General features: G+C 37.1%; 5 protein-coding genes and 1 long non-coding RNA gene across 8 annotated transcripts in view; 3 read left to right on the top strand and 3 right to left on the bottom strand.

Moving 5' to 3' along the window:
* The first annotated feature begins 745 nt into the window (after nucleotides 1-745).
* Nucleotides 746-3,884, top strand: LOC111465229. 2 transcript variants are annotated; one of them, XM_023109565.1, is made up of 3 exons: nucleotides 746-1,321; nucleotides 1,908-2,360; nucleotides 2,971-3,884. In XM_023109565.1, exons 1-3 carry the CDS (start codon nucleotides 936-938, stop codon nucleotides 3,800-3,802), a joined length of 1,671 nt encoding a protein of 556 aa, XP_022965333.1. In that variant the 5' UTR covers nucleotides 746-935; the 3' UTR covers nucleotides 3,803-3,884. The 2 variants fall into 2 exon arrangements, with proteins under 2 accessions (XP_022965333.1, XP_022965332.1); XM_023109564.1 differs by having other exon boundaries at nucleotides 2,965-3,884.
* An 811-nt stretch (nucleotides 3,885-4,695) lies between these two features.
* LOC111465231 (PHD finger protein MALE MEIOCYTE DEATH 1) lies at nucleotides 4,696-7,266 on the bottom strand. The gene is made up of 3 exons (XM_023109566.1): nucleotides 6,667-7,266; nucleotides 6,328-6,574; nucleotides 4,696-6,247 (listed from the first exon to the last, which is right to left on the bottom strand). Exons 1-3 carry the CDS (start codon nucleotides 6,959-6,961, stop codon nucleotides 4,798-4,800), a joined length of 1,992 nt encoding a protein of 663 aa, XP_022965334.1. The 5' UTR covers nucleotides 6,962-7,266; the 3' UTR covers nucleotides 4,696-4,797.
* Nucleotides 7,267-8,700: 1,434 nt separating this feature from the next.
* Nucleotides 8,701-16,482, top strand: LOC111465209 (CSC1-like protein At1g32090). The gene is made up of 11 exons (XM_023109536.1): nucleotides 8,701-9,213; nucleotides 10,275-10,427; nucleotides 11,358-11,493; nucleotides 11,711-11,812; nucleotides 11,890-12,009; nucleotides 12,089-12,169; nucleotides 12,249-12,589; nucleotides 13,825-14,070; nucleotides 14,146-14,470; nucleotides 15,824-16,057; nucleotides 16,240-16,482. Exons 1-11 carry the CDS (start codon nucleotides 8,900-8,902, stop codon nucleotides 16,411-16,413), a joined length of 2,226 nt encoding a protein of 741 aa, XP_022965304.1. The 5' UTR covers nucleotides 8,701-8,899; the 3' UTR covers nucleotides 16,414-16,482.
* Nucleotides 16,452-20,031, bottom strand: LOC111465210 (phosphoribulokinase, chloroplastic-like). Of its 2 annotated transcripts, XM_023109538.1 has the most exons (6): nucleotides 19,816-20,031; nucleotides 19,089-19,734; nucleotides 18,245-18,329; nucleotides 18,071-18,155; nucleotides 17,708-17,952; nucleotides 16,452-16,858 (listed from the first exon to the last, which is right to left on the bottom strand). In XM_023109538.1, the coding sequence occupies exons 2-6, from the start codon at nucleotides 19,646-19,648 to the stop codon at nucleotides 16,607-16,609; spliced, it is 1,227 nt and encodes a 408-aa protein (XP_022965306.1). In that variant the 5' UTR covers nucleotides 19,649-19,734; nucleotides 19,816-20,031; the 3' UTR covers nucleotides 16,452-16,606. The 2 variants fall into 2 exon arrangements, with proteins under 2 accessions (XP_022965306.1, XP_022965305.1); XM_023109537.1 differs by lacking the exon at nucleotides 19,816-20,031 and having other exon boundaries at nucleotides 19,089-19,803.
* On the top strand, nucleotides 17,698-18,277 carry LOC111465214. The gene is made up of 2 exons (XR_002714170.1): nucleotides 17,698-17,818; nucleotides 17,889-18,277. It is a non-coding gene; the product is annotated as an uncharacterized LOC111465214 (long non-coding RNA).
* A 558-nt stretch (nucleotides 20,032-20,589) lies between the features above and the next one.
* LOC111465212 (secretory carrier-associated membrane protein 4-like) overlaps nucleotides 20,590-22,938 on the bottom strand; it is a 4,792-nt gene continuing 2,443 nt past the window's right edge. The window contains exons 6-12 of the mRNA XM_023109541.1: nucleotides 22,454-22,516; nucleotides 22,267-22,360; nucleotides 22,016-22,061; nucleotides 21,851-21,918; nucleotides 21,631-21,679; nucleotides 20,986-21,051; nucleotides 20,590-20,832 (exon numbers count right to left, since the gene is read on the bottom strand). Of these exons, the coding sequence (XP_022965309.1) occupies nucleotides 20,800-20,832; nucleotides 20,986-21,051; nucleotides 21,631-21,679; nucleotides 21,851-21,918; nucleotides 22,016-22,061; nucleotides 22,267-22,360; nucleotides 22,454-22,516 (419 nt within the window). The 3' untranslated portion in view covers nucleotides 20,590-20,799. The remainder of the gene's footprint in view (nucleotides 20,833-20,985; nucleotides 21,052-21,630; nucleotides 21,680-21,850; nucleotides 21,919-22,015; nucleotides 22,062-22,266; nucleotides 22,361-22,453; nucleotides 22,517-22,938) is intronic.

The following is a 22,938-nucleotide window of genomic DNA, read 5'->3' as shown; positions in this document are numbered from 1 at the left end:
AAAAAAAAAAAAAAAAAAAAAAAAAAAAAAAAAAAAAAAAAAAAAAAAAAAAATGGTTTCACGTGTTTTTCTCCTCCAATTCAATTTTTTTAAAAGCATGACCAAATCATTATCTATCATGTTTTTCATATAAAATGCATAAGGAATATTTTAAAAACATACAAAAATAAATTCAAATGTTTTATTTTTTTAAAAAAAATCATTTTACATAAAACAAAATAATTAATCATCTTAATTTAAACTTAATAAACAATAACTACGAAACCTATTTTATTTTGTTTACATTAAAAAAATATAAATAAATAAATATTAAACACGCTCTTCTTCTTCTTCTTTTTCTTTTTTCTTTTTTAAATAAATGGGAGAAAAACAGAAAAAGAAAAATCAATAAACAAGAAAATTTATTATCTATACAAAATAATACTATTATTAAATAAATAAATAAAATATACAAAATTCCTATCGAGGCAGAATCTCAGATACAAAAAACATTAATTAGACAATAAAGGATGAAAGTTAGGGACAAAAATAGAATTTATAAAAAATTAAGGGACTAATTAAACTAATAATAAAGATTAATTTTAAAATTTATTAAATAGTAAGCATTTAGAAACATATGGACAAATAAAATAATTCAAAACTTTTTGGAGAACAAAGGATATTTTTACCATTTTTTAAAAAAACAAAAGAACAAAACAAGAAGAAACGAGAGAGAGCATAGAAAGATGCTAATATCCATACCTACGGGCCGCCATTGTCACTGAACGTATCGAAACTCCTCTTTCAATCTTCATTGATTCTCTCGCTCCACCAGCTGTAGCCTCATCAACCTCCATCCAAACCCCCCCGTTTTAATACTCTACCCCTCTCAACGCAAAAATTTGCCCTAATTTTTCACTTCGGCATTTCATCGAACACCTAGTGCGCACATCGCTATGGCCGAGCAGAGTCCACGACCGAAGTCATCGGAGATCCAGAACGCACCGCCGCCGAGGTCTGGCAGTGGTCGGATCACGTCGACGACGAGGTCGGGCAGCGGCGGAAGCCGGAAGGATACGCCGGATTTTCACAGCATGGCGGCGAAGCTGGAGAGGGCGAAGGAGGTGTATAGGGCGTACGAAGGGCATGGGGAAAAGCCGTCGATTATGGAGATGGCGGGATGGTGTTTCTATGAACTGTGCTCGTTGTCTGTGTTGACGGTGTTGATTCCGGTTGTGTTTCCGTTGATTATCAGCCAGATTAGTGGGGCTGCGATGGAGCCGCCGCAGGGATGGTTTCAGAGCTTTATGGGCTTCGATTGCCCTCCAGGAGAAATGCAGCTGTAAGTTAGTAGGTAAAAATTAGTATTATTTATAATTATATAAAAAATTAAAATGATTTTTACCCTCTATTTTATTTTTAAAATAGATTGTAAAAATCGATATATAATCAATTTTTATCAATTATCATATTAATTTTTATGAATAATGTTATAAACTATATCATCAAGTCAATATATTTGTAACGACTCGGACCCACCGATATTATTCTTTTTGGGCTTTCCATTTCGGGGAAGGTTTTCTAAAGGGTGATTTGTTTTCCTCTCCAATCAATGTGGGATATCACAATCCACCTCCTTCGAGGTTTAGCGTCATCGCTAGCACTAGTTCCTTTATTCAATCGACGTGGGATTGCCCCCAAATCCACCACTTTTGGGACCTAGCGTCCTTATCGGCACACCGCTTTGTGTCTACCTCCTTCGAGAAATAGGGAGAAGGCTAACACATAGTTCGGTACTGACTCTGATATCAATTTTGTCGGAAAAAGTATATTTAGGGTAAATTTTTAGGAGTAATAATCTTAGAAAAATTGATGAAAACAACAATAATAATAACGACACGTGGGTTTCTCTGATTGGCTGGACGCAGGTACCAAATACTAACGGACCACACAATAAAAATATCGGGCACCCGATTTTCGCCATTAATATGGACCTCAATCTCATGGGCTTTGGGCCTGATTATAGCCGGCCCAATTCTCGCATTCGCCTCTTTCCACCTCGATTACGGCTTCAATCAACACCTCATTGCTGTCGGCGCCGTCGCCGCCGGAGCACTCTCTTGTCTTCCGACCGGCGTCTTCAGAACCGTCAAGATTTTTCCTCTTTACATTGTTTTAATCGTTATTGCTCACTCGGTTGCCTTCACCTCTCACACGCGTCACCTTGGCCTCATGCTGCGTGGCCTCGTTGGACCGACCGTCCTTAAGGCCAAATTTGCACAAAGAAGAACCGGGTCTGGTCTGATTTCGTCGTGCTCCACCGCCGTTGGCGGCTTGGGCGCCGCCGCTATCTCCGCCTTCACTTACCACATGCTTCGACGGTAACATTTTTCTAAATCTATGAAATTGAAAATTTATACTAAAATATTAACTTTTTTTCTAATAAAAAATTAATGGATTTTTTTTTTTTAATTACATGTTTAGTTCACATCTACAACAAATTATTTAAATGGTAAATTTCAAATTCTTAACCTATTCTATTTTCATAGACAACTCCAAATTTTTAATCTTTATTAAATATAAAATTAAATTTTTTAATATTATTTTAGTCTTCATATTTTGGTAAATTTTATTTTAAAAAAATACTAGAATCATTAACATTCTTTATTTTTACTGTAAATTTTAAAAAAATTTATCATCAATATAGGAACAAAAATCATATACCAACCCCTCATAAATTATTTGAGAACTTTTTAATATTATTTTTGAAAATTTTGAATGATGAAGTATTTTTTAATTTTTTTTTTAACCATTTAAAAGTATTAATAATTTTCAGCCCAATTTTTTTAAAAAAATTCAATATCATATTTTAACCAAAATAAAAAAAAGACCAAAATATATATTTTAAAATTGCAAGAGCCAATAAACAAAAGAAAAAAAAAATTAAATCTATTTATTTATTTATTTTATTTTATTCCTATCTAGTAACAGGCAAGAGAAAGAAGGAGACGATAACCACTTCCTCAGCCTATGGATCGTCACGATCTTCGGCGGCCTAAAATGGCTTCTAGGAATTTTCCATGTCTTCCTCACAAATCGATCAGTCTCTGTAACAATCCCTTCCGATTCAGAGCTTCACCTTCTTACAATTTTCAAATATCCTCACGCAATCGGCACCGTAATCTCCGCCGGATTCCTTTCCTCCTTCACCACAATCGCCATCTTCATCGCCGTTTCACTCTTCCTAATCGGCCAGATCTGCTTCAAGCCAGTCTTGATTCTCTATCTATGGCTAATCTACTTCCTCATCCCTCTCATTTCCCTTCCATTACTCCATCAATTTCAGATCCGAATCAAAGCCGACGCCTCTAAAATGCAGATCCTAGGGTTTATCCTCTCCGCCGTCACTTCCGCCATCTGTTTCTACTTCCACAACGACGCGTGGCGGCTCCCTGTGGTGTTCGTCTTCGCCGCTCTTCAAGGCACGGCGGCGGCGCTTCTTCATACATACGGAAGAGTTTTGGTGCTCGATTGCTCGCCGGCGGGGAAGGAAGCTGCGATTTCGATGTGGTTTTCCTGGATGAGAGCGATTGGCGGTTGCGTTGGATTTACGGTCGCGGCGGTGGTCCCGGCGAGGTTGCAGGTTTCTTCCGGTGTGGCGTTCTGTTGCGCCGTCGTCGGAGGAGTGGTGTTGATTTATGGTAATATTACTGATTACGGCGGCGCTGTGTCGGCGGGACATGTGAAGAATGATAGTGAAAAGGGATCGCCGGTGATTGGATTGGAGTCCCGGAGTGTGAGTAAAGAGCTGGAGTCGCCGTGAGAAATGAGAGCGATGGTTTAAATTGATTTACGATTTTTGATCATTCTTTGCTCGCGTAATAAAGGGCCCATTTCAAGTCTTATTGCTCTAACAAACTATATTGTCAATTAAATCTTAGTATTATTATTATTATTATTATTTAGTTTTATTTGTGGGTCTTTTTCCCTTAATTTTAATTAATTATATTAATATTTGTAATAGTTCTCTCAGAAAAAGATTTTCACATCCTTATAACGAATGTTTTGGCAGTTCCGTAAGTTTACAGTTTTAGAACACATACGTTAGAGAGAACCCTTATAAGGAATGTTTCCATCGTAGTTCCGTCGTAATGCTTTATTTTCCTATTCAACCCATGTGAAATCTCACAATCCATCCTATTAGAGGCTAGCGTTCTCGCTGACACGCCACTCGATGCTATGCTCAAAATGGACAAAATATCATACCATTGTGGAGATTCGTGATTCCTAACATGGTATCAGAACCATGCCCTAAACTTAACTATGACAATAGAATCCTCAAATATCGAACAAAGAATTGTGAGTCTCGAGAAAGGAGTCGAACCTCGATTAAAGGGAGACTTATAATGTACCTTGTTCGAGGGGAGGATTGTTAAGGATTATTGAGAGTAAATCCCACATTGGTTAATTTAGTAGAAGATCCTGAGTAAAAAAAAAAATCTCAGATTAATACAAAATTTCAAATTTAAATCAAAAGTAGACAAATATGGTAAAGATATTCACACTCACTTAATCAAAGCTTGATTGGTATTTTATCTCAAAAGAGAGAGAAAAAAAAAAGGGCTCGATTACTATTATTCCCTAAACAGAAGGGGGTTAGTCGTAATTTTCTACAAGGGAAAGGACTCGAGGGAAAAAAAAAAGGCTATTTTTGTCCATTTTCCAAAATTGAATATGCTGATATTGCATGTTCATTCAAATCTCTAAAACTACAAAATCTCGACGGAGAATCGAAACTCCGGCGGCGATTGTTCCTTTTCAGATCCTCAGCTGCCCAAGCGAATCGCAGCAGGCGACGCAGACGAACAGCGGCGGGACGTTATCGGCGTCGTCAATTCCACAGCAGCGAGTGTGCTGCCAGATCTCGCAGATGTCACAAGCCACCATCCTCTCGCCGTCGTCGTCGCCGGCGCCGCACTCGCACCGGACTTTCCAAGTATCAACTCCTCCTTGATACTTCAATGGCGTCTCAAAATCCATCCCCATTCCTTTCACAAACAACTCCGCTCCCGATTCCGCCGCTCCGAAAATCACCTCTCTGTCTTCGGAGGTCTCCAAATTGTCGATATCCATAACCTCAAACTGTTCCGTAACGTAATATGTGTCTCTTAGGGCTTTTTCTGCTGCTTCTTTCACTTCTCCGATAGTTGCGTGTAATGGAAGAACCACTACCTCGCCTGACGGCATGAAATCGCTCTTCAACTCCGATTCCGACTGTGTAAAAGCCAGCCTCGGCGTCAATCGGATAATGAAGGTTAGTAGATGACCTTCTTCGTCTCGGAGAGGCCATTCTTTGGCAAAATGTTTGCTATCGAGAACTCCTTGTGTTGCTAGTTCTACCATTTCTGATTCTGGATAATCGAGGAAAATGATTCTGTATAGACATAGAACGTCGCTGTAAATATCATTTCCAGGAGTTGAAATCGGTTCTGAATTTTGTGTTGATTCTTGCTCTTCCGTTAATTGAACTCCATTTCTGAGTTCGTGAATCGTGTATTCCAAAATCCGCGTTTTAGGGTTTACTGCGCGGCGAACCATCTGGTTCCCTACAATCACATTGTTCAATGATTTTAGAACATAATCGAGCAATCCTGTGTCGCCAATATGAAGGCGAGCAGCATCTCGAACTTCTTGTCGAGTCATTCCATTTCCGCCATGGCTGGATTTGTCTGATTTCTTTTCTTCCAGCGCTTTCACAATCACTTCCGCCGCGTATTCTAACCGTCTCGCCGGCCATCGGCTATCCATATTCGAGATTGCGGTGGCGAATTTTCTGTACCGTATTTGCTTCTCCTTCACCAGAGAAGGCTGCTTGATTCGCTGCAGAGATTGTCTGGAAGGAGGAGGAGATTTCACGATTGGTTGGATCGATTTCTTCTGAATCGTGGTAACGTATTTTACTGTCAACATGAACTTCAGTAAATCTTTCAATGTAATCAATTGTGTTTCGCTGAGATTTCTATAATGTCGAATGATTTGCTTCATCTCTGTTCCTCGATCTGTGTCATCAACATCATGCATTATCTTGTCCAGTTCCAAGGAACTGAGGATTTCCAAAGCTCTACTGTAATGGTGTTCTTTCACGCCGAAGCTTCCTCGGCAGAATCTGTATCCCCATCGCCCAAACCATGGATGTCCATAGGCCACGCCATGAAGTAGACGAAGATCCATTGATCTTTTCTTGGACAAATCCTCAACTGTAATTTTCCTAGGAATCAAACAGATAGTTAGAGAAGGTTTCTTTTGGCATCAGTTTACTAACGCTTTTGTAACATTAATTCTTTACACCTTGTTCTTAGATTTGTGCAGATTCTGTCCCAAAGATCCATAACTTCTCTGCCACAAAGAAACTTGGAGCCTCCTTCGATGCCATTGATGCAAAGCAAATGCCCGAAGCCATTGCAGTGAATCAAGCCATGGAGAAGATGAGTCTGATCATCAAGATCAAATCCATCATCTAAACGTTTATTCCACCGATCATCCAAAGGTATTATGATATGATATTTTCTTTTCGATACAAAATGATTGCTCCACCCTGAAACAGACAAAATTCAATACAGAATTAGATGAGCCATGAATCAAATCCATGGAGGAAACAGAAACTCACTGCGGATAAAGAATTCAAACCAGAACATCTGCATTGATCGCAGTAGGGCTTTGGGGAGAGCTTCACATCCTCTTCAATGGTGTAAAGTGGAACAACGAAGCTTCTGTTTTCATGAACGAGGAGAGTGCACCATATGGGCATATCTTGAATTCTATACTCTTCAATCTCTGCACATTGTTGAAGAAAGATTCTGATATTCTCACGAAACGGCCCAGCAGGGCTGATCGGCGATCCGGGGTCGCCGAACGTTTGGAATCCAAACAGCTTAGGCCTTCTCTTCCTCTTCTTGCAGGATTCGAGGATTGAAATCGACATGGGTGAAGATGAACTTCAGTTCTTCTTCTTGGATTTGGGGGCTTCTTCTTCGAGGTCTTTCATGGTAACTGAGAGAAGAGTGTGAATTGTGAAGTTGGTTGGAGATTCGCCGGTGAGGGCATGAATTTCTGGTTATAGAATAGAATTTGGCAGTTTCATACTTGAATTTGGCGGTTTCGATTAGGGGATTTGAGTTAAGAATATTGTAATGGGGTTGGGGAAAGTTCTTTTGGGATAATACAAAATTGTTGAAGTATATACTGTTTTATGAGTTCGTTAAGAGTTTATTGTTGAGTTAGTTTGGGCAGTTTCTTGTATCATATTCTTGTCCTTAGTATTGAAAAGTGCTTATTTGCATATTCATAAGTCCTTGTTTGTGGTTCAAATATTGAAAAGTAATCGGATTGTTGTTAGTCATTTCTTACCTTTAATCTAGTTTGGATAGTAAATTTTTTCAATTCAATCCAATTCAATCATAAATTTTTTTGGATGAGTTGATTTTGTTAGGAATTACCTATCTCACAATAGTATAGTATTGTACACTTTTAACATAACATCTCACGACGTTGCTCCGGGCTTCTCAAAAGGCCTCATAGTGTAGATGTATTACTTGCTTATAAACTGTAATCAACGTGTAACTCCTTCCCAACAATTCTTAACATAAAAGTAAAGTGTTAATTACTTGCTTATAAACCGTTCAAAAATTAAAGTGCTAATTTATAAATTAAGATATAAATGTAAGAGTGTTAAGTGAGTAAAATATCTCTTATTTATTTTTAAATATTTAACTAAAATTTACATTTAGTATATTTAAAAATATTTAAACTTTTTAAAAGTAACATTACACTTTTCTGTTTCATTAAAATAAATAAATAAATAAAAAGTTTTTAAAGTTTTTACCATTGATTTACAACCTCTTATAAATTTTTAGTTTTAAATATTAAAAAATTTAGAAATATTTTTATAAATTTTTAGTTTTAAGTATTAAAAAATTTAGAAGTATTTTTAAAGTATGATATTAATGATATTTTAAAAATATTTTTTTAATTTATTAAAAAAACTAAAAGATACTTTAGAAGTTTTTTTATAGACCGTAAGAGTATTTTTTTTAAAAAAAATTATTAAAGTTTACGAATATTTTTATTAATTATTTTAAATAGAATATTTATATATAAAATTCATTTCTTATAGCATCATGCTCCAACGTAACAACATGACAACAATAACACACCCATATTTTTATTTTCTTTATTTTATAAATATTATAATATTACTTTTTTTAGTTAATTATATAAAATATACTAGAAAAAATGTTTGGGACCAATTTAAAATTTTAGATTGATTCGATTGAAGACCAAAAACAAACAACTAACCAATCCAACTAATTCAAACAGAATCACAACCTAACTCAATTCTCTGTTTGCTGGTTCTTTTTATAATTATTTCAAAAAATCTTATTTATTTATACATGTATATTATTGTAAAATTTAAATATTAAATCCTCACAAGTTCATCATTACAAATAATTTTTACTTTAAAAATATTTTTTAAACTTTTTAAATTAATAAATTTAAAGATGAAGTGTTTAAAAATTTGGTATTAATAAAATATTTAAAAGAACAACGATAATTTTTTAATTTTTAAAGACGGTAAGTTAAAAGAAATTATTAGAGTTTTTTTTTTTATTAATTTTTTTAAAAAGTAAAATATGTGTGTTTCTCTCTCTAAGCTCTGTCACAGTTGCAGTGGAAATGGCGGATTGCCGAAGTCAGAAACCAATTCCCACAAGCAAAAATATGCTCTCAAGCGGTCAAATCCTTCCATTGATAATCAATCACATTCAGAAATTCTTTCATATTCCTTTCTTCTTCAACCTCCCGATAAATCCTTTCATTTCCCTCTCCCTTTTTCTCTCTCTAGAAATCTCTGTGCCCTACAATGGCGACTCTCGCGGATATTGGAGTTTCCGCCTTAATCAATATCATCACTGCGTTTGTGTTCCTTCTTGCTTTTGCGATTCTGCGGATTCAACCGATCAACGACAGAGTTTATTTTCCGAAATGGTACATCAATGGCGGACGAAATAGCCCTCGCGGCTCCGGAAGTTCTGTGCGGAAATATGTTAATCTCAACATTTGGACTTACTTCACTTTCTTGAAATGGATGCCGGCGGCTTTGAAGATGAGCGAAGATGAGATTATTAGCCATGCTGGATTTGATTCTGCTGTTTTTCTCAGGATTTATACTCTCGGGTTTGTTCATCTTCTCTCCCTGTTGTTCTTGTTTGTTCATCTTCTTTTGCTGTGTGAATCTGTTCTGTTTGGGGATTTTGGCCATTTTTGTGTTTTTATAAATGGATTTTGCTCGTTTTTCACTGTGTGTTTCTGAAGATTGAGCTAGTTTGCTTGAATTTATTTATGGTGTTCTTCATCTTTGTTAAAGGATTCGTGGATTCTTTTTCCCAGATTTTGTATAGAGAAACAGAGTTCTAGAACCTACGGCTCTTTTTTTTTTTTTTTAAGATATTGTTTTTTCTTACTTTTCAATTGGTGGGCCGGAGCACCGCGTTCCAAACGGGCGGGTAATACCCATGGACGGGAATTTATTCCCGCCCCACTATTTTATATGTATATATATATTTCATTTGAGTGAGTATGTTCGAACATTTAAAAAAAAATGTTTAAATATTATAGAAATTATATTAGAAAATCAAAGTTATCTATTAAAAATTATTTCAAATTAATAAAAAAAGTTAAAAATATTAAAAAAAATGAAATTTAAATGAATTATATTTTTCTTATGAAATATTTTTGAATTTATTAAAATATTTTATATTTTTAATATAATTATTTCAGAAAATAAAAATTATCGGAAATTAACAAATAATAATAATAAATATAAATATTAAAAAATGAAGAAAAAAAATTCTAATAAAAAAAAATCGAGAATAGAAAGGAGCTATTTAAACTTTGGACAAATTTTTTTATTTATTTCTTTAAGTACGTTGAATTTTTTAAAAAAAAAATGTTGAAAACTGAGCTATATTATTAAATTTTAAATTTTTAGAAATTATAAAACTTTAGTATAATATTATATTTATTTGAATGTTTTATATTTTTAATAGAAATTATATTAAAAATGAAAACAATCTATTAAATATTCTTCAAAATTAAAAAATAAATGGAGAATATGTAGTGGTTGTTTTAGTATTTAGGATTTTGTTGGTTGAAAAAAAAGTAGTTCTGGAAGGCGAATTTTGTTGGTTTTATAAACAATTTATAAGGTATTTCTTTCTCACTATGTCTATTGGCAGGTTGAAGATATTCTTCCCAATAGCTATTGTTGCGCTACTTGTTCTCATCCCAGTCAATGTGTCTAGTGGGACACTCTCCTTCCTGCGGAAAGAATTGGTTGTAAGCAACATTGATAAGCTTTCAATCTCCAATGTTCGTCCTCATTCTATAAGGTCAGCTTATCCCCTCATCTTAAAGCACAAATACATGAACGATATCCCACATCAGTTGGAGATAAGAGTCATACATTCCTTATAAGGGTGTGGAAACCTCTACTAGTAGATGCATTTTAGAACTTTGAGGAAAAAATGCAAAAAGGAAAGCTAAAAAAGGACAATATCTGCTAGTAATGGGCTTGGGCTAGTACAAATGGTATGACTGCCAAACATTGGGCAGGGTGCCAATGAAGATATTGGCCCCTAGTGGGGTGAATTGTGAGATCTCGCATGGAGAAACAGATACCGGGTGGTGTGCCAGTGGGAACATTGGGCCCTTAATGGGGTGGATTATTGAGATCCCACATCAGTTGGAGAAACAAACACCGGATGGTTTGCCAGCGAGGACGTTGGGCCCCAGTGGGGGTGGATTAATGAGATCCCACATCAGTTGGAGAAACAAACACCGGATGGTTTGCCAGCGAGGACGTTGGGCCCCCAGTGGGGGTGTATTGTGAGATCCCACATCGATTGGAGAACCAGACTTCGAGCAGTGTGCCAGTGGGACGCTCATCCCTGCAGTGTGCCAGTGGGACGCTCATCCCTGCAGTGTGCCAGTGGGACGCTCATCCCTGCAGTGTGCCAGCGAGGATGCTGGTCCCTAATGGGAGTGGATTGTGAGGTCTCACATTGGTTGGAGAAACAGACATCGGGCGGTGTGTCAGCAAGGACGTGGGCCCCTAATGAGAGTGGATTGTGAGATCCCACATCGATGGGAGAAACAAACACTCGGCGGTGTGCCAACAAGAACGCTGACCCCCCTAATAGGAGTGGATTGTAAGATCCCACATCGATTGGGGCTTGGGCTATTATATTTTCTATCAATTTTGGTGTTAGAAAATGCTGAAATATGTGTGTTTATGCCAAATTATTGCATTCTTGTTTCAGGTTTTTTGCTCATATAGGATTGGAGTATTTGTTTACCCTATGGATTTGTTTCATGCTTTACAAAGAATATGACAATGTAGCACGAATGAGATTGAATTTCTTGGCGTCGCAACGTAGATGTGCTGATCAATTTACTGTGAGTCAATCCTTATCTTCACAAAATTCTTTTAAAAACTCAAATTTCAATATTACAATATATCTCTTATTTATATATATATATATATTAAATAAGGTGCGGTGGTGGAGAGAGAAGACGGGATGGGGAATGTCTCGCCCCATTTAACTAATGAGGAAAAGTTTCTCCCTAACTCCCTCCCCCGAACTGACATCTCTCTTTTATATATATTTTACAGGTGTTGGTTAGAAACGTACCACGTTCATCGGGTCGCTCGAACTCAGATATAGTTGATCAGTACTTCCACAAAAATCATCCCCAACACTATCTTTCTCATCAGGTAATCAATCATAATACCATAGTTAGATATATTTAAGGCATGATTCATGGCCATCTTTTCTCATTTCTTGTTTTTAGGCTGTATATAATGCCAACAAGCTTGCTAAACTTGCAAAAAAGAGAGCAAGGCTCCAGAACTGGTTGGACTACAATCTCTTGAAGTTCGAACGGCACCCCGATCAGAGACCAACTCGAAGGGTACCCAACTTCCCAGCCTTCAAACCAATCAGTTCGTTTTCATGGCCAGAGATTTGAACTATTGATCTCTTTCTTTCAGGCAGGATGGTTTGGACTTTGCGGTAAACGAGTCGACTCGATCGAGTATTACAAACGACAAATGAAGGATCTCGATGCCCGAGTAAGCTAGTTCTCCATATAGTCCTTAAATTTTTGTTCATTATAAAGCATTCTAAATTGATGTGAACCCCATGTGTTAGATGGCATTGGAGAGGCCGAAAATTGTCAAAGATCCGAAAGCAATATTGCCTGTTTCTTTTGTTTCGTTTAAGTCTCGATGGGGTGCTGCCGTTTGTGCACAGACTCAGCAGAGTAAGAATCCCACGTTATGGCTCACTAATTGGGCTCCTGAGCCTCATGATGTTTATTGGCAGAATTTGGCTATACCATTTGTTTCTGTTAGCATCAGAAAACTACTCATATCGTTGTCGGTTTTCGCTCTCGTGTTCTTCTATATGATACCGATTGCGTTCGTACAATCACTTGCCAATTTGGAAGGTCTCGAACGAGTGGCTCCTTTCCTAAGACCCGTCATAGAATTGTAAGTCATTATGACGCTGATATCTTGCATGTTGTTTTCTCTGTATTTTGTGCTTTATATAGATGTCCATAAGGCTGGGCGGAGATAGGAAACCTTTCCCATCTCTGATATATATTTTTATCTTCATATGTAAAAAAGTGAAGATCTGGTGGGACAGGGCTGGGAATTGGACAGAGACGGGGATGGGGAATACAATCCCCGTCCCTAGCCCGTATATCTAATGGGAATAAATCTCTTCCTTTCTAACAAAAAGAATTCCGTCCCTGGGAAATGCATAGTGTTATCTTTGTATTAGTGCTCCATAGAGATGTCCATAAGGCAGGGCGGAGATAGGGAAGCCTTCCCCATTCCCGATATCTATCTTTATCTTGGAGGTATAGTGGACAGGGCTGTGAATTGGGCAGAGACGGGGATCCCCATCCTTGGCCCCAAATGTCTAATGGGAAGAAATCTCTTCCTACTCCTTCCCCCATTCCTCGTTCAATCAAACTGGAAAAAATCTCTCCTCATTCTCCTTTTGGAACGAGGATTCCCGCACTACTCGAGGTGAGTCCCTGCAGGGTTAATGGACACCTGCAAAATACATATATAGGGAAGCCTTCCCCATCCCCTATATATATTTTTATCTTCATATGCTAGGAATTGGCCCCATATATCTAATGGGAAGAATCCGTCCGTCTGAATTGCACATTGTTTTCTCTGAATGTGTGCTCCATAGAGATGTCCATAGGGCAGAGATAGATAGGGAAGTCTTTCCCATCCTTGATATATATCTTTTATCTTCATATGTAAAAAATTGGAGATATGGTGGGACAGGAATGGGAATTGGGCCCCGTCCGTGGCCCCATACATATAACGGGAAGAAATCTCTTCCTACTCTCTCCCCCATTCCCGTTCAAATGGGAAAAAATCTCTCCCCATTCTCATTTTGAACAGAGATTCCCACACTACTCGGGGTTAATGGACACTTGCAATATATATATAGGGAAGCCTTCCTCATCCACGATATACATTTTTATCTTCGTATGCTAGGAATTTGACAGAAACGGGGATGGAGAATACAATCCCCGTCCTTGGCCCCGTACATCTAACGGGAAGAAATCTTTCCCCTCTCCCTCCCTCATTCTCCTTTTTTCAGGATTCCCTGCACTATTCAGTGCAGATTCCAGCAGGACAAATAGACATCTCTACTGCTCGGGTTTTGATCCATTTGATTACTTTCTTGTGTTACGCAGGAAGCTCGTAAAATCGTTTCTACAGGGCTTCCTTCCTGGTTTGGCTCTCAAAATCTTTCTATTTATACTGCCAAAAGTTCTAATGATCATGTCCAAAATTGAGGGGCATGTAGCAGTTTCTATGCTGGAAAGAAGGGCAGCGGCTAAGTACTATTACTTCATGCTGGTAAATGTGTTCTTGGGAAGTATTGTGACTGGTACAGCTTTTGAGCAACTGGATGCCTTCATTCACCAATCTCCTACACAGTAATGCCTCACCCCCTACATTCAATGATATGCATTTCACCATGATATTAAGCCTTCTTATGCACTTTTTTACAGAATTCCTCGGACAATCGGAGTTTCCATACCGATGAAGGCGACGTTCTTCATTACGTACATAATGGTCGATGGATGGGCCGGAATGGCGAGCGAGATTCTTCGATTGAAACCGTTGGTCATCTTTCATCTCAAGAATCTCTTTTTGGTGAAAACTGATAGAGATAGAGAGAAGGCAATGAACCCAAAAGGTGTGGATTTTCCTGAAACTTTACCAACCTTACAATTGTACTTTCTACTCGGAATTGTCTACGCCGTCGTCACCCCGATTCTTCTCCCGTTTATACTCGTCTTCTTCGCGTTTGCATACTTGGTTTACCGACATCAGGTTCGTTATCTAGTACTCGAGTTATTTGACTATTTAGTATTTTCATTGTACTCATTAGAAAGAGCAAAAGTACTCGAGCACACTTAGAGATGTCCGTTTACCCGCAAGGACTTGTAAGGACCTGCTGTGAACAGGGCAAGGAATCCCTATTAAAACTAAGATTAGTGCACACTCAGAGATGTCAATTTACCCTACGAGGTCCTGTAGGGACCCGCCCCGAACAGGGAAAGGAATCCCTATTAAAACTGAGAATAGTGCACACTCAAAGATGTCCATTTACCCTACGAGGTCCTGTAGGGACCCGTCCCAAACAGGGTAAGGAATCCCTATTAAAACTGAGAATAGTGCACACTCAGAGATGTCCATTTACCCTACAAGGTCCTGTAGGGACCCGCTCCGAACAGGGCAAGGAATCCCTGCTTGAACTGAGAATAGTGCACACTTAGAGATGTCTATTTACCCTACAAAGTCCTATAGGGTCTTTCCCAAGGCGAGGAATCCCTATTTAAATTGGGAACGAAGAGATAGTAGGGAGAGATTCCTTCCTATTAGATAAATTGAGCCGGAAACTAGAATTGTATTCTCCGTCCCTACCCATGGACATCTCTAGGCACACTTTACCAATCCAACCAACCCAAACTTTTGGGTTGATCCAAAAAATTTCCTCAACCCAACCCAACTTGGACCATTTTCACCCCTACCGGGAACTAGGATTGTATTCTCTGTCTACCTCCTGCCCTGTCCTTGTACCGTGGACATCTTTAGGCACAATTCAATACATAGTTTCTCTTATTATTGCGATCGTGAAGTAACCCAAAGTTTTGGGTTGGGTTACCAATCCAACCAACCCGAAGTTTTGGGTTGATCCAAAAAATTTCCTCAGCAAACATGGGATAACAAATCTAGTCTTTCACTAAGATTTCGAATAGCTGTCCCGAAACCCATCCCAACCCGGGCCATGTACAACCCTACCTAAAACTAGGATTGTATTGTCCATCTACCCCTTGCACTGCCCTTGTCCTTTCTCCATGGACACCTTTCGGCGCACTTGGATACATATTTTTTCTTATTGTTGTGATTGTGAAGTAACCCAAACTTTTGGGTTGGTCCAAAAAATTCTCTCAACCCAATCAAATCCGAACCATGTACACCTCTACCAAAAACTAGGGTTGTATTGTCCGTCTACCCCCTGTCCTGTCCCTGTCCCGTGGACATCTCTAGGCACACTTCAATACATATTTTATCTTATTGTCATGATCATGAAGTAACACGGTTGACGTACTCGGTTTTTCTCAATCCTGTAGTTTTTGTCTTGCTGAATCATGCATTGTCAATGCTGGTTTGTTTGTGCAGATCATCAATGTATATAATCAGCAATATGAGAGTGTTGGTGCCTTTTGGCCCCATGTCCATGGCCGCATCATAGCAAGCTTGTTGATATCTCAGTTACTTTTATTGGGCTTGCTCAGTACAAAAAAGGCAGCCAATTCTACTCCCTTGCTCGTCGCCTTACCGATATTGACATTTTTCTTCCACAAGTACTGCAAGAACCGGTTCGAACCCGCCTTTCGTAAATACCCTCTCGAGGTAAATTCTAAGTTCTTCAAGTCTAGAACGATTTCATACGTTTAAAAGTATCGTTAATCTTTAAACTCTTTTAAAAAGTTAAAAATTACTCTAACCGTTAGTACTTTGTTTAAAAAATATCCATGAACTTTCACGGTTTTCCCTAAAGTTACATATGCTATTGTTTTCTTTTGCTCGTTTAGGAAGCAATGGCCAAAGATACAATGGAGCGGAGCACGGAACCTGACCTCGACGTAAAAGCATTCTTATCAGATGCATACTTGCATCCAATTTTCAGGTCTGTAGAGGAAGAAGAATTAGCCGAGATTAAAGTTGAGAAACAAAAATCTCCAATACAAGAAGCAACTTGTTCATGAGAGCGAAGATCATTCTAAATAAGTTGAAAAAAAACTTATTTTTAACTATGACCAAAACCAAACCAATTCAAGAATAGTTCAGTAGATAAACTACTAACTACCGTTCCAACAATCGATACGGTTCCATCCTCCACCCGACCATTGTTGAACTAAAAAATTCAATTTCTCGACTCACACAAACCGGGTCGACTTTTTAAGCCTTTGCTGATTGAGTTTGAGATAGTTGTTTGGAGGCTATAATTTGGTGATAAATGTCTCTAATTTTCAAGCCAATGATGGTCTGAAAAAGGCCTGTTCCATTATTGCTTCCTGGAAATTCAGAATGCTCCAATATTTGTTGTGTAATTTCACCATAAAATTTGGTGGAAATGTTGCTTAGATGGCTCTCTACATATATAAGCTCATCCAATTTATCAAATTGCCCATCCATCTCCAATACAGTTACCTGAAAATTACCATCAAAACCGACCGTTATCAGTGAATTTACGATATCGTACGGGCCCACGAGTTGGTTTGTGTTGGGTTTTCATCCAAATAAATTTACAAGGGTGACTAATGAAAAACCTTGTAATTCTTCCGAGTTTTAAACTTTATTATATAACAATTTAGTCCTTGTATTTTAAAATTTATAATAATTTAATCCTACTTTAAAAATTCTCAACAAAATTAAGTATATCAATTTTAATGCAACAATTTTTTTTTTTTTTTTAGTAATTTATAAACACATTTGACCTTAATTTTTTTTTCTTTAAAACACTCTAAGCTAATTCGTCGAACAAATTATCGAAGACATCTCATTAAATTTTAACAATATATTCTACAATTAATTAAATCGATACAAATTTTAAAATATGATAATCAAAGTATTTGGCATAAAATAAATTGTTACTTAATTAATAAATAAATAAATAAATATATATATATATATATTTCTTAAGTCTAAGTTAAACTTTAAAATTTAAAATTTTGTCTTTAATAAATCTTTGATAATTAAAAATTTTAAAAATTAATTAATATATTAGAAATAAAATTAATTCTTAGGACTAACAAAACCCTAACCATAAATTTTTTAAAAAACCATAAATTTGAAATTTTAATAATTTATTATTTATAAATTAAAAAAAATAAATTTATAAGATTTTTTTTTTTAAGGTTGAGAGATACCAACCTAAAAAATTAATTTATTTTTAAAGTTTTGTCCAAAATTTAAACATGAACTTACTAATTTACCCCTGAAAAAGGAGAGCAAAAAATCCCTTGTTGTTGCATGAAATGCATGAGTTAGGAAGATTACCTCATGACCGAAGTAAGTTTCAGGGCCACAGGATAGTCTGATTCCAGGATAAGAACATGTAAGCTTTCTCCCACAAGGAATCCACGAGATCGTAGAGCCTTCATCGAACAGGTAAACTGGATTGAAATGCTCGATTCCTTCTCTCATTATCAATCTAACCCTAAGAATTTTCCCTTCGTAGTCATTTGGAATCAATCGCGTCGGCAGCACTTCGATCACCGCATCGGCGAATTGCTTCTGCGGATCTAAATCCGACAACAAAAATCGAAGAATCGCATTCAGATTCAAGTAAGTTTTTCTTAATTTCTTTCTTGAATCTTGTTAGCTATGGCGGATTTTGAATTTCTGAAGCTTAATTATTACCGATATACGCGTCGAAATCTGGCTTTCGCGCTTCGATGCTTGCTTTGATACTCTCGAGGCTGTGACCTCTCTCTGCCATGTCTCTCTGCAATCGTTTTGATTTCAATTTCTAATTGGAGATGTGATTTAGAATACTCTGCCTACTAATTCATATTGTATTTGATCAATGCATACCTGAATCTTCCAAGCGAATTTGACCTCGTTGCTGATATCCAAGTAAATGCTGAAGTCTAAAAGATCCCTAACTCGTGAATCATACCTGCATAAACATAGCTCTAATGCATGAAATTTCATAAAATTTTAGTGCGAATTCTTTTCCCTCTCTAGTGTGGAAATGGAATGGTTTGATTGAGAAGAAAACATTCGAAGATGCGAAGGGGAAAACACTCTTCGTTTCAAATAATCCCTTCATAAGTAGGCGGAAAGCTAGATTTGGATGAACAGAGATATATAAAAATAAGAAAAAACATATGAAAATGCAAAGAGTTGAAAATTCTTCACTTCAATTGATCCCTTCGTAAGAAATGAATGCAGGACGAAGAACAAGGAAGTTGTAAAAATGAATATATCTATTCAATTCATTTCACCCCTTTTCTCAAGAAAGAAAGAAAAAAAAGATTGGAGAAATTTATGTTGAACACAACTCTTTGTGGGAAATACGTACTCTTTGTTAAGACCAATCGTGAAGAGATTACAAGATACTCTGTAGAATACTACTACACTTTGATCTGTATTTCTTTCGGGATGAAAACATTGGTAGGGTGAAGGGGTATTTATAGCAAAGGCCAGATAATTTATTCCGAAAATATCTAACCATTTATTATTCCTAAAATGCACAAACAATTGTCTCATGCGATTATTGGGAATGACTTTATTGGTTGATGATATTTTAACGGTTTATGTCTCAACACAAAGATATTGAGAACACGCCTAGAGTTATCTGTATTTCATAACTAATTGACTAAGCAGCAGTTCATAGACCTCGTAGACGACGTATTGGATTCCATAAATAACTTACATTGGGTGTAGGCCTTCAATGACAAGGATCTTAGGGGGCTTAATAAGCTCAGGTGGATCAAGAAGACCAGTGACATGATTATAAATAGGCTTCTCAACTGCAATTCCATCTTTGAGAGCCTTAACTTGCTCATACATGAGATCAAAATCATTGGCTCTTGGGTCAAGTGCAGTAACTCCCTTCTCTTTTCTTCCAGTTCTATCCAACGAATGGTAATCATCTAAACATATCACAGTTGTAGTGTCACTTATGAGTGTATTGGAGTCTGGATTTCCACCTCTTGGTGGCTTTGCTGCACCTCCAAACACACTGGTTAGCCTCCTCATGAAAGTGCTCTTCCCACACCCTGAATCTGCTGCTAGACCGATCACAACTGTCTGTTGGTCGCCTGCTGAGCAGGTTATCAGCCATGGGGTTGTGCTGGCTTTGCCTCTCTTGCTGGCTTGTTTGCCTGTTGTGAAGAAAATTACCTGTTCTTGGTGACGTCCTAAGCTTGTTCTTGATGAAGAGAAGACTGAATTTGTGTAGTTTAGGGGCTTGGCTGTAGAGATTGTTGCCATTGTCTGAACTTGGATCTTTGGTTACTCTAGATTGGTGTTGTGAAGCATAGAATAGGTTTGGCCTTCTCCTTTCTTTTCCTTTTTCCCTTGCAGAGGAAATGTTTAGAGCTCAAAGATTAAGATGGATCAAGAGAACAGAGGACAGTTTGAAAAGTATGTTAACTTACTGAGAAGTTTCTTCAACTACCCCTGATTTTCCTTGTTAATTTTGGGTTGGAAGAGGGGTAAAACTGTAATTTCCTTGTTAATTTTGGGTTGGAAGAGGGGTAAAACTGTAATTTCCTAGTTGTTTTTCCTATGAGAATTCGAAATGTTGGATTTCTGATTGAAGATGGAGTTCTTGATGAGGTGATGAGAAACAGTGATGAGAGGAACTTTGTGGTGGATTTCATTCAGTTTTTGATATTTTGGACCCCACGTGGCAGTGGCTGATTGGATGGTTATGGATGAGGAGTGAGAGGTGTAGAATGGAGAAGAGGTGAAAACTCTGAAATCCAATTTATTCAATCTTTGGCTCTTTGAATTGTACAGTTTCTCAATGTCCTTTGGGCCACAAATTCAATGAAAGAAGTCGAGAAAATCATATATATAGTCCATAATCTTGTAATTTATATGCAAAAAATATTACTTGAGTGGTACAAGGTATAACTTAAAAAAAACGATAAATAGAATAATGCATGAGATATACTCAATTTATACATCTAAACTCGACTCTAAAGGTCAGAAGTTTAAATCTGTGAAGAAAAAAAAACAATGGAGGAAGAACGGTGGGAATAGAAACTATACATTTGAATATATTTGAATATATCCATCAGATTAGAAAATATATTTGAATAATTAAATGAAAACTCTAATTATTCATAAGATTAGAAAGTATATATTTGAATAATTAAAAGAATATGGAGAGCTACAGTAAATAATCTTAAGAATGGCCATACAAAAAAACAAAAGCAATTTCCCGCAAAATCATTATATTTTTATATAATCATAGTTTAGAATCCACATCTTCCTCTGAGCTCGATAAAAAAGAACAAAAAGTAAAAAAAAAAAACTACTAACGTCCTAAAATTACAATGACCATACTCCCAGAAGACTTAACCACCGCTAGAACATCGCCCGTTGCTTAATAATAAGCTAAGCTCTCTCCTTCATCACTTGTTTCCCCTAAAATACAAATAGATTTTCTGCCCAGAAAAATACAAAGCTTATAAATGAATATATTCTGTGCATTTTATTTATTGAGAGGAAAGAATGCACAAGGAAAAAATAAAAAATAAATTACGATTCTAAGATAAAATCGTGTTTATAAGATTAATTTTCAAACGAAAATGTCTTACCTGAAGAACCCACAAACTAAGAAGTGATTCCAAGCAAAAAAAGGCAAATCCAATGAGGTAGAATATCTGAAAAAGAAAAAAAGACAATAATAGTCAAACTTGGAAGAAATAATATGAATCTGATCTTCAGTTACATTTATGTTTTATTCAACGGTCAAACAATGGTTCTATTGTTATAGCAGTTGAAAACAATCATGTCACTCAATCATTTAATACCGACGAAAAGTTACTAAAATTGTTTTTGTGGCTGTCCTAGAAGAACCGGAAGAAGCATGTTCAAAATACATTTGTCAATTTCTCTCTCCATTTAAAACCATTGTTCCAGCAACAACCAATAATCTCAACATACGTACAAAACCACACCATTGATATTGCAAGGAACCTATAGTGAAACTGCATGTGCTTATGCCTAAATAATGACTAGCCAGAGAGAGTCAAGACAAAGTAAGATAGTTTAAATTCAATTTTTAAACATGATACACCATCTAAAAGGATGCATAATAACGCAATAAAGATGGTCCAATTTGTATGTTAACCATTATATCATGGTGGAAATTGATCAGATCCTCCATTTCTCTATATACATAAGTAAATAGATGGTTTACGAGATTTGTAGTCGTATATTCTTATCTATTCGAAACTTACCCCAACCAAGACATGTTGAGAGAAGACGTCAATTGCTGCTAAGATGCCCCTGAAAATGTTTGAAGGATGTATTTAGCACAAGGCAAGCAGTATGGAAGAAAAAAAAAAGCTTAAAGAAGAAACTTTCATATGTTGGCAGAAGAAAGGAAACTCATTTCATGAACATTTTGAAGTTGAAGCATATTAAAAGCTTAAAATGAAATGATAGCCGTAAACTTACGTCAATGACTGCCCATGAAACACAACTGGGGGCGCAATGGCAGCAAAAACGCAGAATAAGATGTGTATCTGTAAGGTGGTAGAAACTCAATTAATTGAGTACTAAGGGATTAAAAAATATATGTATTATGGAAAAAAAAAATCATGAGAGAATTTAGTATTTGACCCCGTAGAACATGAAGAACCAACCAAAATTCAAGGCACTATCTGTCCTGCAAGTTGATAAAATGAAAAATGCAAAATAGTATCAGCAGTCAGCATAATGTCTACAGAGTACAATAATGAGCAAAAGCAACAATAGAAATTAAACGAGAGACGAGGAAAGAGGGAAGGCGAGTACGAGGCAGAGGGAAGAAACCCAATAAAGGAGAGCTTCTTAACCCGTTTGAATGAAATATAGAGATTATTCGACCTCACCTCATAGCACGGTATAGAGGCCTATACCATAGCACATATGAAAGAGGAATTCCAAGTATGGCATATATTACAGCAAGTAAAAAGATTGTGACTCCTGCAATTTGTGACAACAGTCAAAAAATCCATTTGTTGCAGCTTAAAGTGACCCATTGCACAAAAAATAGAAAACTGATAGTGAAGTAATTACCCCCGCCTCTTATCCAGCAGACAGTTATAGCAATAACATTGAAGACCAAGCACAACCCTATGCCTGCAAAAACAGCAAGGGATAAAATGTAGAGTTAAAAATAACTAAGTTTATATGGTTTGAAAAGATAATGTTGAGGACGAGATGCTAAGTGAGGCAAGAAGAACTTAAGTGAGGTGAAGAACATCATGTACACATAGAAAAGCAACACTTTCAAGAATGTTTATGTAACACCTCAAGCCCACACCGCTAGCATATATTGTCCTCTTTGGACTTTCCCTTTTGGGCTTCCTCTCAAAGTTTTAAAACAAGTCTACTAAAGAGAGGTTTTCACACTCTTGTAAAGAATGCTTCGTTCCCCTCTCCAACCGATGTGGGATCTCACAATTCACCCCCCCCCCCCCCCCCCCCCCCCCCCCCCCCCCCCCCCCCCCCCCCCCCCCCCCCCCCCCCCCCCCCCCCCCCCCCCCCCCCCCCCCCCCCCC

This window comes from Cucurbita maxima, unplaced genomic scaffold (genome assembly GCF_002738345.1).
Source record: "Cucurbita maxima cultivar Rimu unplaced genomic scaffold, Cmax_1.0 Cma_Scf00028, whole genome shotgun sequence".
Classification (NCBI taxonomy): Eukaryota; Viridiplantae; Streptophyta; class Magnoliopsida; order Cucurbitales; family Cucurbitaceae; genus Cucurbita; species Cucurbita maxima.
This window is presented reverse-complemented; position numbering and strand designations above follow the sequence as displayed.

Coding starts and splice junctions, on each gene's coding strand:
- LOC111465229 (XM_023109564.1), top strand. CDS start 936: ATGGCCGAGCAGAGTCCACGACCGAAGTCATCGGAGATCCAGAACGCA. Junction 1,322..1,907: donor CCTCCAGGAGAAATGCAGCT/GTAAGTTAGTAG, acceptor GGCTGGACGCAG/GTACCAAATACTAACGGACC. Junction 2,361..2,964: donor ACTTACCACATGCTTCGACG/GTAACATTTTTC, acceptor ATTCCTATCTAG/TAACAGGCAAGAGAAAGAAG.
- LOC111465231 (XM_023109566.1), bottom strand. CDS start 6,961: ATGTCGATTTCAATCCTCGAATCCTGCAAGAAGAGGAAGAGAAGGCCT. Junction 6,575..6,666: donor CGATCAATGCAGATGTTCTG/GTTTGAATTCTT, acceptor TGTCTGTTTCAG/GGTGGAGCAATCATTTTGTA. Junction 6,248..6,327: donor TGCACAAATCTAAGAACAAG/GTGTAAAGAATT, acceptor TTTGATTCCTAG/GAAAATTACAGTTGAGGATT.
- LOC111465209 (XM_023109536.1), top strand. CDS start 8,900: ATGGCGACTCTCGCGGATATTGGAGTTTCCGCCTTAATCAATATCATC. Junction 12,170..12,248: donor TGAAGGATCTCGATGCCCGA/GTAAGCTAGTTC, acceptor CCCATGTGTTAG/ATGGCATTGGAGAGGCCGAA. Junction 14,071..14,145: donor ATTCACCAATCTCCTACACA/GTAATGCCTCAC, acceptor ACTTTTTTACAG/AATTCCTCGGACAATCGGAG.
- LOC111465210 (XM_023109538.1), bottom strand. CDS start 19,648: ATGGCAACAATCTCTACAGCCAAGCCCCTAAACTACACAAATTCAGTC. Junction 18,156..18,244: donor AATTCGCTTGGAAGATTCAG/GTATGCATTGAT, acceptor AAACGATTGCAG/AGAGACATGGCAGAGAGAGG. Junction 16,859..17,707: donor AAACTTACTTCGGTCATGAG/GTAATCTTCCTA, acceptor GGTAATTTTCAG/GTAACTGTATTGGAGATGGA.